The sequence below is a fragment of the Salvia splendens genome, chromosome 22, assembly GCF_004379255.2.
Source record: "Salvia splendens isolate huo1 chromosome 22, SspV2, whole genome shotgun sequence".
Taxonomy (NCBI): Eukaryota; Viridiplantae; Streptophyta; class Magnoliopsida; order Lamiales; family Lamiaceae; genus Salvia; species Salvia splendens.
The window spans coordinates 3,645,316-3,659,082 of NC_056053.1; the positions used below are offsets into that span (position 1 = coordinate 3,645,316).

General features: G+C 38.1%; 2 protein-coding genes and 1 long non-coding RNA gene across 3 annotated transcripts; 2 read left to right on the top strand and 1 right to left on the bottom strand.

The window, feature by feature from the left end:
- The first annotated feature begins 4,925 nt into the window (after nucleotides 1–4,925).
- Nucleotides 4,926–7,326, top strand: LOC121785761 (tropinone reductase-like 3). Its single transcript, XM_042184187.1, has 6 exons — nucleotides 4,926–5,179; nucleotides 5,361–5,477; nucleotides 6,162–6,296; nucleotides 6,384–6,509; nucleotides 6,749–6,850; nucleotides 6,968–7,326. Exons 1-6 carry the CDS (start codon nucleotides 5,048–5,050, stop codon nucleotides 7,115–7,117), a joined length of 762 nt encoding a protein of 253 aa, XP_042040121.1. The 5' UTR covers nucleotides 4,926–5,047; the 3' UTR covers nucleotides 7,118–7,326.
- Nucleotides 7,327–7,465: 139 nt separating this feature from the next.
- On the bottom strand, nucleotides 7,466–7,898 carry LOC121786359. The gene is made up of 2 exons (XR_006047141.1): nucleotides 7,856–7,898; nucleotides 7,466–7,791 (listed from the first exon to the last, which is right to left on the bottom strand). It is a non-coding gene; the product is annotated as an uncharacterized LOC121786359 (long non-coding RNA).
- Nucleotides 7,899–8,077: 179 nt separating this feature from the next.
- Nucleotides 8,078–12,425, top strand: LOC121786358 (probable proteasome inhibitor). Its single transcript, XM_042184975.1, has 9 exons — nucleotides 8,078–8,271; nucleotides 8,429–8,540; nucleotides 10,452–10,511; nucleotides 10,975–11,121; nucleotides 11,330–11,413; nucleotides 11,891–11,968; nucleotides 12,066–12,097; nucleotides 12,178–12,232; nucleotides 12,312–12,425. The coding sequence occupies exons 1-9, from the start codon at nucleotides 8,097–8,099 to the stop codon at nucleotides 12,391–12,393; spliced, it is 825 nt and encodes a 274-aa protein (XP_042040909.1). The 5' UTR covers nucleotides 8,078–8,096; the 3' UTR covers nucleotides 12,394–12,425.
- The last annotated feature ends 1,342 nt before the right edge of the window (nucleotides 12,426–13,767 follow it).

Consider the following 13,767-nt stretch of genomic DNA (forward strand, 5'->3'; position numbering starts at 1 on the left):
GCATCTGCACCGTTGATGAATGAGATCTAACGGCCCATATTAAGAAGAATATAGGATCTAAGGGATGAATAGAAGAATAACGCGCCCCTATATATATATACCTATATATATATATAGGTCCATGATCAATTGAGATTTTTTAGGCTAATTGAGAAATGAGATGCAACATCAGCCACTCATTTTTATTAAATGAGTGGTCCAGATTTTGCCACACAAAAAATATTTTTAGATTAATTTATTATAAAAGGGCAGAATGGTAATTTCATGTTTTATCTTCTTTGCCATCAATAATTTTCCCAATTTCACTCAAAAAATCTTCTCCCCGTCAACCACCGCCGCTCCTCATCTCCGCCGCACTTCATCTCCGCCGCTGTCGCACGACTCCACATCCTCCTCCACTGCCGCCGCCATTGCTGCGCCTCCGAATTGGAAGACGAAATGGAAGGCTTCTCGATCGACGCTGCCGAGTTCCCCTATTTCTCCGGCATCAATCTGTTCGACAATATTGATTTCGACGATCTCTTCCTCGGAATCGACGAGAGCGACGTTTTGCCCGATTTCGAGATGGATCCGAGCTCCTCGCCGACATCATTGATTTCTACTCTTTGTTGGATTTTGTAGTGAGATCTGCGATTTTACTCATTTTTCCTGAATTGGAATTTGTAGATCTAAAAATTGGAACAATAAGATTTGTGAGATATTGAATCCTCATGTCGAAATTGTTAGATTTTTTAATTGACTAATAGATTTTGTGTATGTTGGTGGAAGCTCTGCTATGTTTCTGAATTTGATAGAGTTGTTGACATTTTAATAGAGTTGTTGACATTTGATATTATTGCTATTGATATGTGAATTACAAGTGTTATTTTTTAGTTGTTGACATTTTAATAGAGTTGTTGACATTTGATATTCTCGCTATTGATATTGTTTTTGAGCTGTTGACACTTTATACAAGTCGTTGACAAGCTGTTGACATTTTATATACAGGCTATTAACATGTTGTTGACATTTTGCTATAAGTTGTTGACATTTGATATGCATGCTATTGACATATATTGTATGAACATGATGCCTGAACTTGTGTCAATTAAAAAAATTAAGATAAAATAGTTGTTATTTTTTAATTACAAGAATTGTTTTTGAGTTGTTGACACTATATACAAGTTGTTGACAAGCTGTTGACATTTTGCTATAAATTGTTAACATTTGATATGCAGGCTATTGACATGTGTTGTATGATCATGATGCCAAAACTTGTGTCAAATAAAAATTGAAGATAAAATAGTTGTTATTTTTAAATTACAAAAATTGTTTTTGAGTTGTTGACACTATATACAAATTGTTGACAAGTTGTTGACATTTGATATACAAGTTGTTGATATTTTCATATAAATTGTTGATATTTGATACGAAAGCAATTAACATGTATTGCATGATCATGATACCAGAACTTGTTTCAAATAAAAAAATTAAGACAAAATAGTTGTTCTATTTTAATTATAAGAATTATTTTTGCGTTGTTGACATTTCAATACAAGTTGTTGAACTGGTTGACATTTCATATATATTACATACTGCTAAGTTCAAAAGTCAGAAACCACAATAGTTGTTCATGGTTTGTGTGGGTAGTGCAGGTTTTAGGAAGAAGCCTTCACCAACCCAAAGTTTGATGAGTTTAGAGGCACGTATCTCACAATCTTCGGGGAATGCACCCAGGTAAAGGAAACAACCTTAAATTCTAGCGGGCAAGTAAAGGTAGCTGAGAGCCAAGATCTTCAATTAGGAACCCTCCCCCATTGCAGCAGCATCAACAGTATCTTCTTCTATCCTTTTCCAGAAATCAATCTTTTCTGTCTCCTGAATGAGTTGTTGTTGACATAATAGTTGACATAAATAACGTTTGATGTTGACATCGTAGTTGACATAAATAACGTTTGATGTTGACATCGTAGTTGACACGAATAACGTTTGCTGTTGACATCGTAGTTGACATAAGATCAAGATGTTTTTCACACTCTCTCTCACTCTCACTCTTTCTCTCAAATAGATCAATATGTTTCTTACAAGAACCAAGAAGCTATGGAAATCTTAGCTCAAGAGGCAAACAGGGAGAGAGAGATTACCTATGGTAAAAATATCAAGACCAATAAAAAAATCAGCAGAATTAACTAAGACAACAACTCCATTAAGAACAATTTCAGCTCAAGAATAAGAAAAACAATCCACCAAAAAAAATCCCTCATTTAAAAGGAAGGAAACATTTGCTAGAAAAACATAACACATTCAACCATCATTATAAACAAGAAAAAAGAACATTTTTTTCTGGAAAAAAAATCGAATCTTAATAATTAGATTAGCCAGACAAATCACTCTAAACTTTGACACGCACAAACACACACACCTTCTGAATCAATTCATCAAACACCTGGAGAATCCGATCGAGCTCCACCACCTCCGCGTCTCCTTGCGCTGCTGGTGGCTCCGGAACGACACCGGCGCTCTCTTCACCTACTGCAGCACAGAGAAGAGCTCCGGCGTCACACCCTGCGACGGATGCTGCTGCTTCGAGATCCACCACGGCGACATCTTCTCCCTCAAAGCCTTCCTCCTCTCCAACGGCTTCATCGTCCCCCTCAGCTCGATCCCCTCGAATTCTCCATGGAAATCCTCACCAACATCCAACCACCGGAACAGCCGGAGCAGGAGCAGGAAAATGATATGACATGGTGGAGGGTGGCAGGGGATACATCACAAAAGGAAAGTTATGATCAAGAAACAAGACATCCAAAATTTACATGAGGATTTCTTTATTATGTTAGTATCCTTTATCTCAAATATATATCAACATGCTCTGCCATACAAATATTTTTAAGAAAAAAAGCATAGTTTTAAAGAAAATAGAAATATTTAGATTCAATAAACTGCACTTTCATGGGAATATGAAAACAATGACCAAACTCAAGAAAGCAAACCAAAGGAAGCATGGTATAAACTGCATTTAAACTTCTCTAATGATATTCATAGGACAAAAGGATGGATAATAACTAGCTTAACCTAGAGAAAGCATGGTAAATTTAAACAACAGATGTACCAACATCAAAATAACTACTGTTCTTTGAGCAGATGTCAATTGAATCCATCTCTCCTCCTCCAATTGAACACAAAATCAGGTCTGGAAGCTCTAGAATCCACGAATTCACACTCCTATCCTTCCGATTCTGGAAAATCATTTACAGAATGAAGCAATTGCTCGTCACCAACACACTGCAAGCCGTAGGAGTCGGAATCGTGCTCGGCAAGATCTACATCAACATCGGATTAGACAAATTGGGGATCGAGAAGCGATTAGGTCTCTTCGCGTTCACGCTCACCTTCCTTCTCTCCTCCACCACCGAAACCCTCCCGATCTTCATCAACGAGCGCCCAATCCTCCTCCGAGAAGCCTCCAGCGGCGTCTACCGCCTCTCCTCCTACCTAATTGCCAACACGCTCGTCTTCATCCCCTACCTTCTCGCCATCGCAATTGTCTTCTCCTCTTCTGTTTACTTCCTATATTCATGTTTCAATTGCTCAAATTCTTCAGCTTCAATTTGGGGGAAAACGGTATTGCTCAAATTCTTCAGCTTCAGCTTCAGCTTCTGTATACTTCATAGATTTTGAAGGTCTTCGATTTTGCACAATTGTGTGAATTGTATGAAGATCAACAGATTTTCAGAGAGACTTTTGGAGAGGGTTTTAGAAAATGATTTCAAATACAATTTTATTTTTTTCTGCCATATTATTAATGAAATGACACTTATACACCCGTGTTGACATAATGTAATAGCTGTTGACATTTCATTAATCTTGTGGATTAGTGACTGAGATTGCATCTCATTTCTAATTTAATTAAATAATCTCAACCTAATAGCACCATATATATACGCATTAATTACCATCTTAGCTAAAGGCATAAATTTGATTTGATATGAAATTTTTGCATCTCATATAATCCATATAACTATATATGAATATTTTGAAAATTATATAGTATTAAATATCGAGTACTATATTTTTTATATGATTAAATTATATAGTAGTTTTATTTATTTATATTTTATTTTAATTGCTATTTGATTCTATAATCGATCGTTTCTAGAGTTTTTTTATGGTATATTGGCAAATTTTCAATATAATAAAAATATTTTTTGGATCATGTTGTTACTCATATCTTTATATTTTAACATAGTATACAATATTAACGCGCTACAAAAAAATAAAATAAGAATTATACTATATTATCATTCATATTTAATGTGCTACAGAAAAATAATATAAGAAGTGTACTATATTATCATTTAATTTATTATGTGCAAATGTGCAATACTAGTTAAAAGAAAATAAAAATAATTCCATTTAATATCAAGTTAAAGTGTTATTGGTGATGATTCTGTAATTTTTTCTCTCCACAATAGTAGAAATGGTGCTTTTTTTTAATTGATGTGAAAGATTTTTAAGAGCATAGCAGTAGTTAATGTGTATATGAAACTAGTAATTAATGCGTGTATACGTGCGTATATGGAGCTATATGATTTATGTATGGACATGAGAAATTTTCATATATGCATGTGTCTATGTGTAATTCTAATTGGAGGTGGGTCCTATATATACCTATTTATCAAAATATTATTGGCAGGACATACCACATAAGCTTTCCACCATGGTCCACCATGATATAATGAGACCACTACCGCAGTTTTTTCTCATATTATTTGTACGAAAAAGGGTGGGCTTTTGAAACGGTATGGGCTTCGATTACATATGGGCTGGTCTAGTCATCTAGTAGGCCTTCCTATGGTTGGGCTTTTATTAAAAAACCCACAGTTCATGGACCGCGCCGGCCGAACCTTGCCGTTTTAATCAAGGGGCCCACCTTCTCCATTGCCGTAATCATTTCTTGTATTCATCTCCAACCTCTTAGCCGAAATCCGAATCCCTCGTTTTGTTCAACATCACTACCAAAATCAAGTCTGTCGCAGCGTTGACTCAGTTCGTACATACACAAACAATGGAGAAATTCGGGAAAAGATTTGACGGCAAAGTGGCCATAGTCACGGCTTCAACTCAGGGAATCGGCTTCGGCATAGCTGAGCGCCTTGGGTTAGAAGGTGCCGCCGTCGTTATCTCCTCCCGCCGCCAGGTACGCTTTCCGTTTCTATGTTTTTTAATTAATTGCGATTTACACCTTTCGTCTCTCTGTGTAATTATTCAGATGGAGTACTATTTTAATTGGTATTGAATTTAGTTTTTGATTCAGCTTTAGTCTGATCATTTCTGTAGTTTAATTGTTTTGGTGATACAATTTGTGACTTTGTTTGCAGAAAAATGTTGATGAAGCAGTGAAAAAGCTTAAGGATCGGGGAATTGAAGTGGCGGGTTTGGTGTGCCATGTTTCAAATGAACAGCATAGGAAAGATCTGATCAAGAACACAATCGAGGTAATTTTATGATTTAATCCTATTATCTAAGTTTAGGTTCAAGCAGTTGTGGTATTGACTATTTAGAACTATATTGGGGAAACGAATGTATTTGTTTCAAAAATTGCCTATTAACTTTGAATCTTACTATTTGATAGGAAATTTGGTTTTATATGTGATCAGTTTGCTCTTTGGTTGTCTATGAGATGCTGAAAGTTGATGAGGTTTTAGTGTTCGTCTAATGCTTGGCGAATTGACTTACGAAAGTTATATTTTTTGTCATATGCTGAAGTAAATCGTTCTACTTCTAATTCTATGTGATTCAAATGGCAAAGCTTTTGATTCATGATTGTAGATAGTTTGCTTGATGGCCTCTAGAAAGGTGTTTTATATATCTTCTTTCTAAGAGTTTTCGATTGAAAACGAACTGAATTGTTAGATATTGTTTGTAGCAATTGAGTATTCCGGGTTAAAGTATTTTATTTATTGTTAGAGTTTGAATCTACAAGGAAATTTTGAACTAGCCTTTAAGCTTGGCAAGCTGCATTCTTGTGTCTTTTTATATTTTTCTACCTCAATGTATCTCACATAATTAGATTTTGAATAGCATGCTCAAAGTTTGTTCCACTTTTGGTGTTTGGAATTTGCATTTCTCTGATTTATACCGATCTACACATTGAAGCTAAAATTCTTCTTGATTTACAGAAATATGGAAAATTAGATGTCGTTGTGTGCAATGCTGCTGCGAACCCTTCTGTCGACGGTATTCTGGAAACTAAAGAATCAGTGCTTGACAAATTGTGGGAGATCAATGTTAAAACCTCAATTCTTCTGTTACAGGTTGCAAATTTATCATGGACTAATAACATTTACTGTCAGTAAACATCTTTGTTTTGTTTGCTAATGGTGTGTATTTCACTATCACAGGAAGCAGCTCATCACTTGAACAAAGGCTCTTCAGTTGTTTTCATATCATCTATAGCCGGATTTCATCCACCCAAAGGCTTGGCGATGTACGGCGTCACCAAAACAGCCCTACTTGGACTCACAAAGGTACATATTGATTCATTTTAAATAGTATTTTCTACTTAGGATGTGTTGTGTTATCATTGTTTGCAAATTTCTCATAAGAGAATGAGGGATATGAAAAGATGGAATCATTTTCTCACATCAATACAATACCCATGAAAATATTATGAACTAGAGTGAAAAAAGTGGAAAATGTTGAACTATGTTTCCAAATGCATCCTTGTTTTCTTTATAAAATCCATGAATTTCTCCCCCTTTCTTAGGCACTTGCGGCTGAGATGGCACCAGATACTCGTGTTAACTGTGTCGCTCCTGGTTTCGTTCCAACCCACTTTGCATCATTCCTTACAAAAAATGAAGAGATGGTAAGTATTCCTTCAATACATTATAAGAAAACCTTCAAATCTCTATCGCCATTAAATTGGAAAGTGCATTAAAACTGATTCCTCTGGATTCTCACGTTACTGTCGTTATGTTTACAGAGGAAAAGCCTGGAGGAGAAGACGTTGCTGAATCGACTTGGAACTACGCAAGATATGGCTGCTGCCGCAGCTTATTTGGCTTCTGACGATGCTGCTTATGTGACCGGAGAAACAATAATTGTTGCAGGGGGAACGCCTTCCAGACTCTAGTTTTTGTTATGATTAGTTGTTGTAAAAATCTGAATAAAAGGGCCGTGCAGCTAAACAGAGCTCAACATATGTGTTTGATGTTACATCAGAGTATTACACTCCAAAATAGACTAAAAAACTACGTTCCTTTGTATTTTACTTTGTTTGCAACTCATTGGACTAAGACTATTAATGCAAAATTCGTAACCAGTTTGTTACATATTTAAAAATAGGTTAATCGCTTAAGGGTATGTTTGATTCATATATGTTAGACTAAAATATATTAAACACTTTGATTGACTAAATATAGGATGAAAATTGAAAAGATTATTTATAATTTAACCTGTCAATAAATTTAGAGAAATAGCATTGCAACAATAAATAAAATTTCAATTTTGATCAGTAAATAGCACAATACCAATTTTGACTGAAGTAGAAGGCATAATAGTGTACAATACCAATTTAATTACATAGGTAAAGAAGAATCTAACACAAATAAAGCCCAAATACTAATATTCTCCGTAAATTTAAAAAGCGGCGCCTCCTACTCTGCTCTTTCAATCTCTCGCCTTCTCACTCTTTCTCTCTCGCCTTCTTTGTCTCTCTCTCAACCGGCGGAACTTGCCTTGCACCAGCCTTCCTCACCCACGCCCACTAGCCTTCCTCACCCGCCGCATCATAGGGGACCGACGGCTCTGAATTTTCATATCGAACGTCAATAACAGTAAGCTCATATTTCTAAAGCTTTCACCTTTTTACCTGGTTGATTTTTCCATTGATTTGTGGAATTTCGATTTTGTTGTTGTGGATTTTTATTATCTCCCATGTTATTTATCAAAGAGTAGTTGAAGGAAAATTGCATTGACGGACTGCACAGCCGGCGTCGCTGGCTCTCTTTCTCCTTCCTCTCTTTTTTCTTCTTCTCACCTTCTCTATCTCTCATCTGTCTCTGTCTCTAGGCTGCAATCAATCCTGCCTAAAATCAGAAAATCTACATATTATGGCTACTGAGCAGTCGATTTTGGCGGTGATACGGGCGGCGAGGCCACAATTCTGCACCGCCTTTGATAAGGCAGCGTACGCCGTCCACGAGTCATTTGTTGCCACCGGATACGTCCTCCACGCCACCGGTCCTCCCGCTTTCGCCGATGACGCCCTTTCCGTATCCTGCAAAGGTAATTTACCCTAATTTCACTATTTTAGGGGTTTTCTGATCGCTGATTAATTGAGAACGCGCTAAATTGTTGAGTCGTTGTTTTCGATTTGGAATGCTATTTCCCTCAATATCTACATGTTCAATTTGTCTTATGCTGCGGATGTGATTTCGTGTAGATGAAGATGGGATGGATGGTTGGAACGATGTCGAAGATAATTATGCGTTTGTATACTCGAACCCGGAGAATGGTTCAAAAAGGGTGCTCGTGAATTGCCTTGTGATGAATGATAAGGGCATCCACAATAAGAATAGCCCAGCCATAGTCCAGCCACAAACTCCTCCTACCACATCATCAGCACTAAAAATCCTTCTGCTACATCAGGACAAGCAAATAGCCCAGCAATAGCCTAGCCACATCACTCAAAATTATATAAAACAAATAATTGACAATCACACAAAATACGGAATTAAATTTACGACACAGATACGGGAAAATTCAATAATTTTATTTAAATTAAAAAAAAACACATTTAAAAAAATTACATAATTAAAAAAAAACTAACGACGTGCAGTCCTCCGCGCCCACAATTCTTCAATTAAATCCTTTTGGAATTGAATATAAGCATCCGTTTGGCGCATGTCGGCATGTGCTTGGAGGAGGTCGGCTTCATCGTGCGGTACCCCCTTCGTATGTTGGGGGCTGCCATGCCGTGGCTTGGACCGGCTTCATTATCGTCGTTGGCCCAACTAGTCAGTTGTACACCTTCATCTTCGACAATCATGTTGTGCATGATAATACAAACGTACATTATATCAGCAATGCAGTCGATATGCCACAAACGCGTTGGACCCCTAATTGCCGCCCATCGAGACTGGAGCACACCAAATGCGCGCCGACTCCTGCCGTTCCGCAATGTAAGCCTTTATCTCATCTGATGCGCATCTGATCGTCTTCACAAAGACGGGGCCACCTAGGATATATCCCATCCGCCAAGTAGTAGCCATATCATGCCGGTTGCCATTAACGACAAAACTAATGGCCGGACCGACGCTCTGGCACTGCTCGTTGAAAGTGGCGACGAGTTGAGGAAGTTGAGGTCGTTGTTCGACCCGGCTATCCCAAAATACGCATGCCAAATCCACAGCCGGTAGTCAGCTACGGCCTCGAAGATCATCGTGAGATTCTTTCCCTTGTAGCCGGTAGTGTAGAACCCCTTCCAGGCAGCGGGACAATTCTTCTACTCTCAGTGCATACAATCTATGCTGCCTAACATGCCCGGGAACCCATGCTTCTCCCCGTGCATCTGCATCAGATCCTGGTAGTCTTCGAGGGTATGGCTTCGAAGGTACTGATCACGGAAAATTTCAATCACGCCCTGACAGAAATACTTCATACATTCAAGGGCAGTCGTCTCACCGATGTGGAGGTACTCGTCCCACATGTCTACCGCGTCTCCGTAGGCCAACTGCCTGATTGCCGCAGTGCACTTTTGAATAGGTGTGTGGCCGGGTCTGCCAGCCGCATCGTGTCTGAAGCTGAAATACAGATATCGATGCTCCAAGGCGTTAACAATACGCATAAACATGACTCTGCTCATCCTAAAACGGCGTCTGAAAAGGTTGGCGTTGAACCGCAGCTCCTTTGCGAAGTAGTCTTCGTATAGGCGCTGATGTGCAGCTACGTGATCACGATCAATCACTGGCGGTAGACAACTGGTCGTGGTCGAGGTCGAGGTCGAGGTACCGCCGGCTGCAAGGCCCTTTGCATCAGCCGATCAATCTCACAGATCGTATAGGCCTCTAACGTTTGGTTCATTCGACGTTCGTACTCCTCAGCATCCCCACCACTACCACCACCAGCGTTGCTCATTTCCCGATGTTGATCTTGTACAGAAATTAGATAGAGAGAGTACTTGTTAAAACAAGTGGTGCGAATGAAAATGATGTGCAAAGCACGTATATATAGTGTTTCAAAAATTAAAAAAAAAAAGAAAAATTCGCTGGCCGATCGCTCGCCGGTCCGGAGCCTGTAATGGCGGCGAGCGGACCGGTGAGTGCATCGGCCAGCGCTCGCGTATCGGCATGCGCACGCCGATTTTTTCGACGAAATGGAGCTCGCCGGTTACAATGGTTCGGCGAGCGAACCGGCGAGCGCCGGGGATCGGCTAGCTGGTCCGCTCGCCGCCATTGTGGATGCTCTAAATTGATCGTTGATGTTCTCAAGGAAGGAGATTCTAAGCCTCTGCATCTTGAACTGGAGTAAGTTGAATAAGTATAAGAGCTTTGATACTTATATTTGCTTACATATCAGTGTTATCAATCTCGTATGGCGGCTTATGGCAGTTCGCCTAAAAACCGCCACAAGGATATGGCGTATTAGTATGACGGATATGACGGTCAATAATTAAATAATAAAATAATACTTATTATTTATACATAATTCAAAAATTGGAAAATAACAAAAATATAACATCTAAAACTCTTAAAACAATTAATAAAGCATAAAATACCGCTCTAACATTCATGTTTCTTGCATAATGCCCCATTCCTAAATGCAGTACACACGCAATATTGTCAAATGGCGGGTATGTCGGTGCTATGGCATTTCCACCACAGAACGCCATGCCATAGCGCCATGGCGCCGCCATATCCGCTATTTGATAACATTGACATATAAAATGTTTTTTTGAGGCGGTCGACTCTCTAGTATATCGGTTTGTAGTGCTGGTGAGTATGTCCAAGAGGATGCCGGGAGCAATTATGGTTTGCAGTTCAGGAATTTGGGGAAGCTGGTGGAAAATGTTAACAAGGAAATTTTAAACAAACTGGATGCTGCTTCGGCTTCTAGCTCGTCAGCGAAAATCTCTAGGTACTTATTTATGTTGCTTGATCGTTGCTCTTTACTTGGTTCTAATGTAACTGTGGTAGTGGCCATGCCGGTTGAATTCTGTTTGTCTGGTGGTTGTTGGTATCTGCATTCCTTATGTGTTGTTTTGCTTTCTCTGCATAATCTTACTCTAGTTTATTATAGGCCTCATGTATCCGTTTCTTAAGTTGCTTTGTTATGTGAATTGTAGTACAGAGGCAAGTATAAGAGAAGAAAGAGATCGGCTTAGGGTAGGACCTAATACAGAAGACCCTTACACGCCCTTACATCCTGGGTAATTTTCCTGATCCACTTGCGAAGGCATTCTAGCCTATATGATGTTCGGTGGTACTCCCTCCGTTCCATGTTAAAAGAGTCGTTTTTCTATTTTGGGAAGTTCCAAGTTAATTGAGTCATTTCTATTTTTGGCAAAAAGTAATTCTCCCTTTTACTTTATTCTCTCTTACTTTGTCCACCATCCATTTAACACACTATTTTAAAACTCCGTGCTGAAAAGAAATGCCTCTATTAACAAGGAACGGAGGGAGTAGGATATTTGATAAGCACTTTGGTTAACCTCACGCTGTCACTTGCCCCTATATCTCTCAATGATCTGAATTACATACTTTAGATCCTGCAGTGGACATTTGCATTATTCTTAAAGACCATATTTGAGTGGCTCTCATGAGGCTACAGTAAATGTACTCCACAGCAATAAGTAGTTACATATTTTTGCTTTTATAAGTCCCACACTTTTACTACACTTATGCAGATACGTTGTTCCACCAATTCCTGGTTTTGGCGGCGGTGACCTCTTTTCTGGCCCAGGGGCTGGAATGAACCCATCCAGGTTTGACTATTCATGGCTATATTGAGATACTTTCGAGTTCTAATGCATGAAAATGAGTTGTGCATTTATTGGTAACATTCATTCCAACTTCTTGCAGGGGTGATTTTGGAGGTGGAAGCATGTTGGTGGGTATGTGTCTGGTGTCAACTGCAAGTCTAATTGAAAATAGCTTATTTTGCTGTCTTTAACTGTTCATCATTTGTTTTCAGGTCCTGATGATCCGAGGTTCTTTGGGGATCGAACTCGTGGCCCTGGATTTCTACCGTGAGTATTGTCTCTCTCTTTCAGTGACAAATAGTAGTATTTATTCTTTGATGAGCTAACACGTGTATCTTCTGAACAGAGGTGTACCGCCCGGTGCACGCTTTGATCCTTATGGACCTCCTAATGTACCTGGATTTGAGCCTGGTCGATTTGAAAAATAAAACACTAGTCTAATGTGATTTATATGTGACACAATGAACAATCCAAACACGCATGCTGCATACTAACATGAATGTATCCAGAAATCCACCAAGATCTGGAGGAGGATTACATCCAGACTTGGAGCACTTCGGATTTTATATAGGACCAACCAGGCAAACATTACAGGGGAGAGAAGGTCATTTCGCTTTAATCACTTACTTTTTGTTTTACCGTTTAAATTTGAAGCATGATGCCATATGTGGTATAGAAGTATATAGCAATAAAATGGGTGCTTTTTGTTTAGTTGATGTTGTTGCTAGACACCAGTATAATAAACATTTTCTTCTCTTGTTTGGTACACTTGATTTTTAATTTTATTGTTCCCATTTATTTTCTATGTCGGTGCTTCATGGAGAGTGAAAGCTGAAGGCCATCCTTTATTGTATTGATATAGTGGAAAAATATGATTTTTTACCAAATTTTAAGAGGTAGTATTCGTACTTATTACTTTACGAAGATATTACTAGTATTATAAAATATTAGTAATATCTTCATAAAGTAAAAAAGGAAAGGTGGCCATCTTAATTGGGATGGAGCGTGTATTTACTTTTTTCTACTTTTGATATGCGGACTTCAAATTCTACTAACTTTTTACGCTCACAATCCATTACTAAAAATGAAAGGCAAATAGCCGAAGATGCGAGTCAGAGGCTGTGAGAGAGTGTCGTGTGGAGAGAAAGTGAAAGGAACTAAGCACTTTTAAATCCTATTTTGAGGATCATTCTCATTTCAGTGATGTTAGTTCATATTTAAGATTTTTCTTAATGTTAGTTTGTTTTACTCCCTCCATCCCATAAAAATATGGGCATTGAGTATGACACGAGAATTAAGATTAAATTGGTAAAGTAAGAGAGAGGAGGAGAATGATATAATAAAGTAAGAGATATGAGGAAAATGGTTGTTAAAATAGTGTTAGTGGATAGCGGGATCTACATTATTAAATTGATATAACTTTTCAAATATGATATGCACATATTTTTGTGGGACGCACGAAAATGGAAAGTGCACATATTTTTATAGGACGGAGGGAGTATTTTTTTTGTTTTGTTTTAACTTTTTCCGTGTTAGCTATAATAGTTCATTTTTACAAATAAAGAAATCACATAAGCTGACTATTTTTATGGGATGAACGAAAGTGGAAAGTGCAACATATTTTTATGGGACGGATGGAGTACTATATATTCCCTTTGTTTCATCTCAAGTTTCAACTTTCCATTTTGAGTTGTCTCATATCAAGTGATTGATTTTTATTTAATAAAAAAATAATATTTTACTCTTTCTTACTTTATTTACTCTTTATATTTTCTATTTATCTCACTTACATCATACTCTCC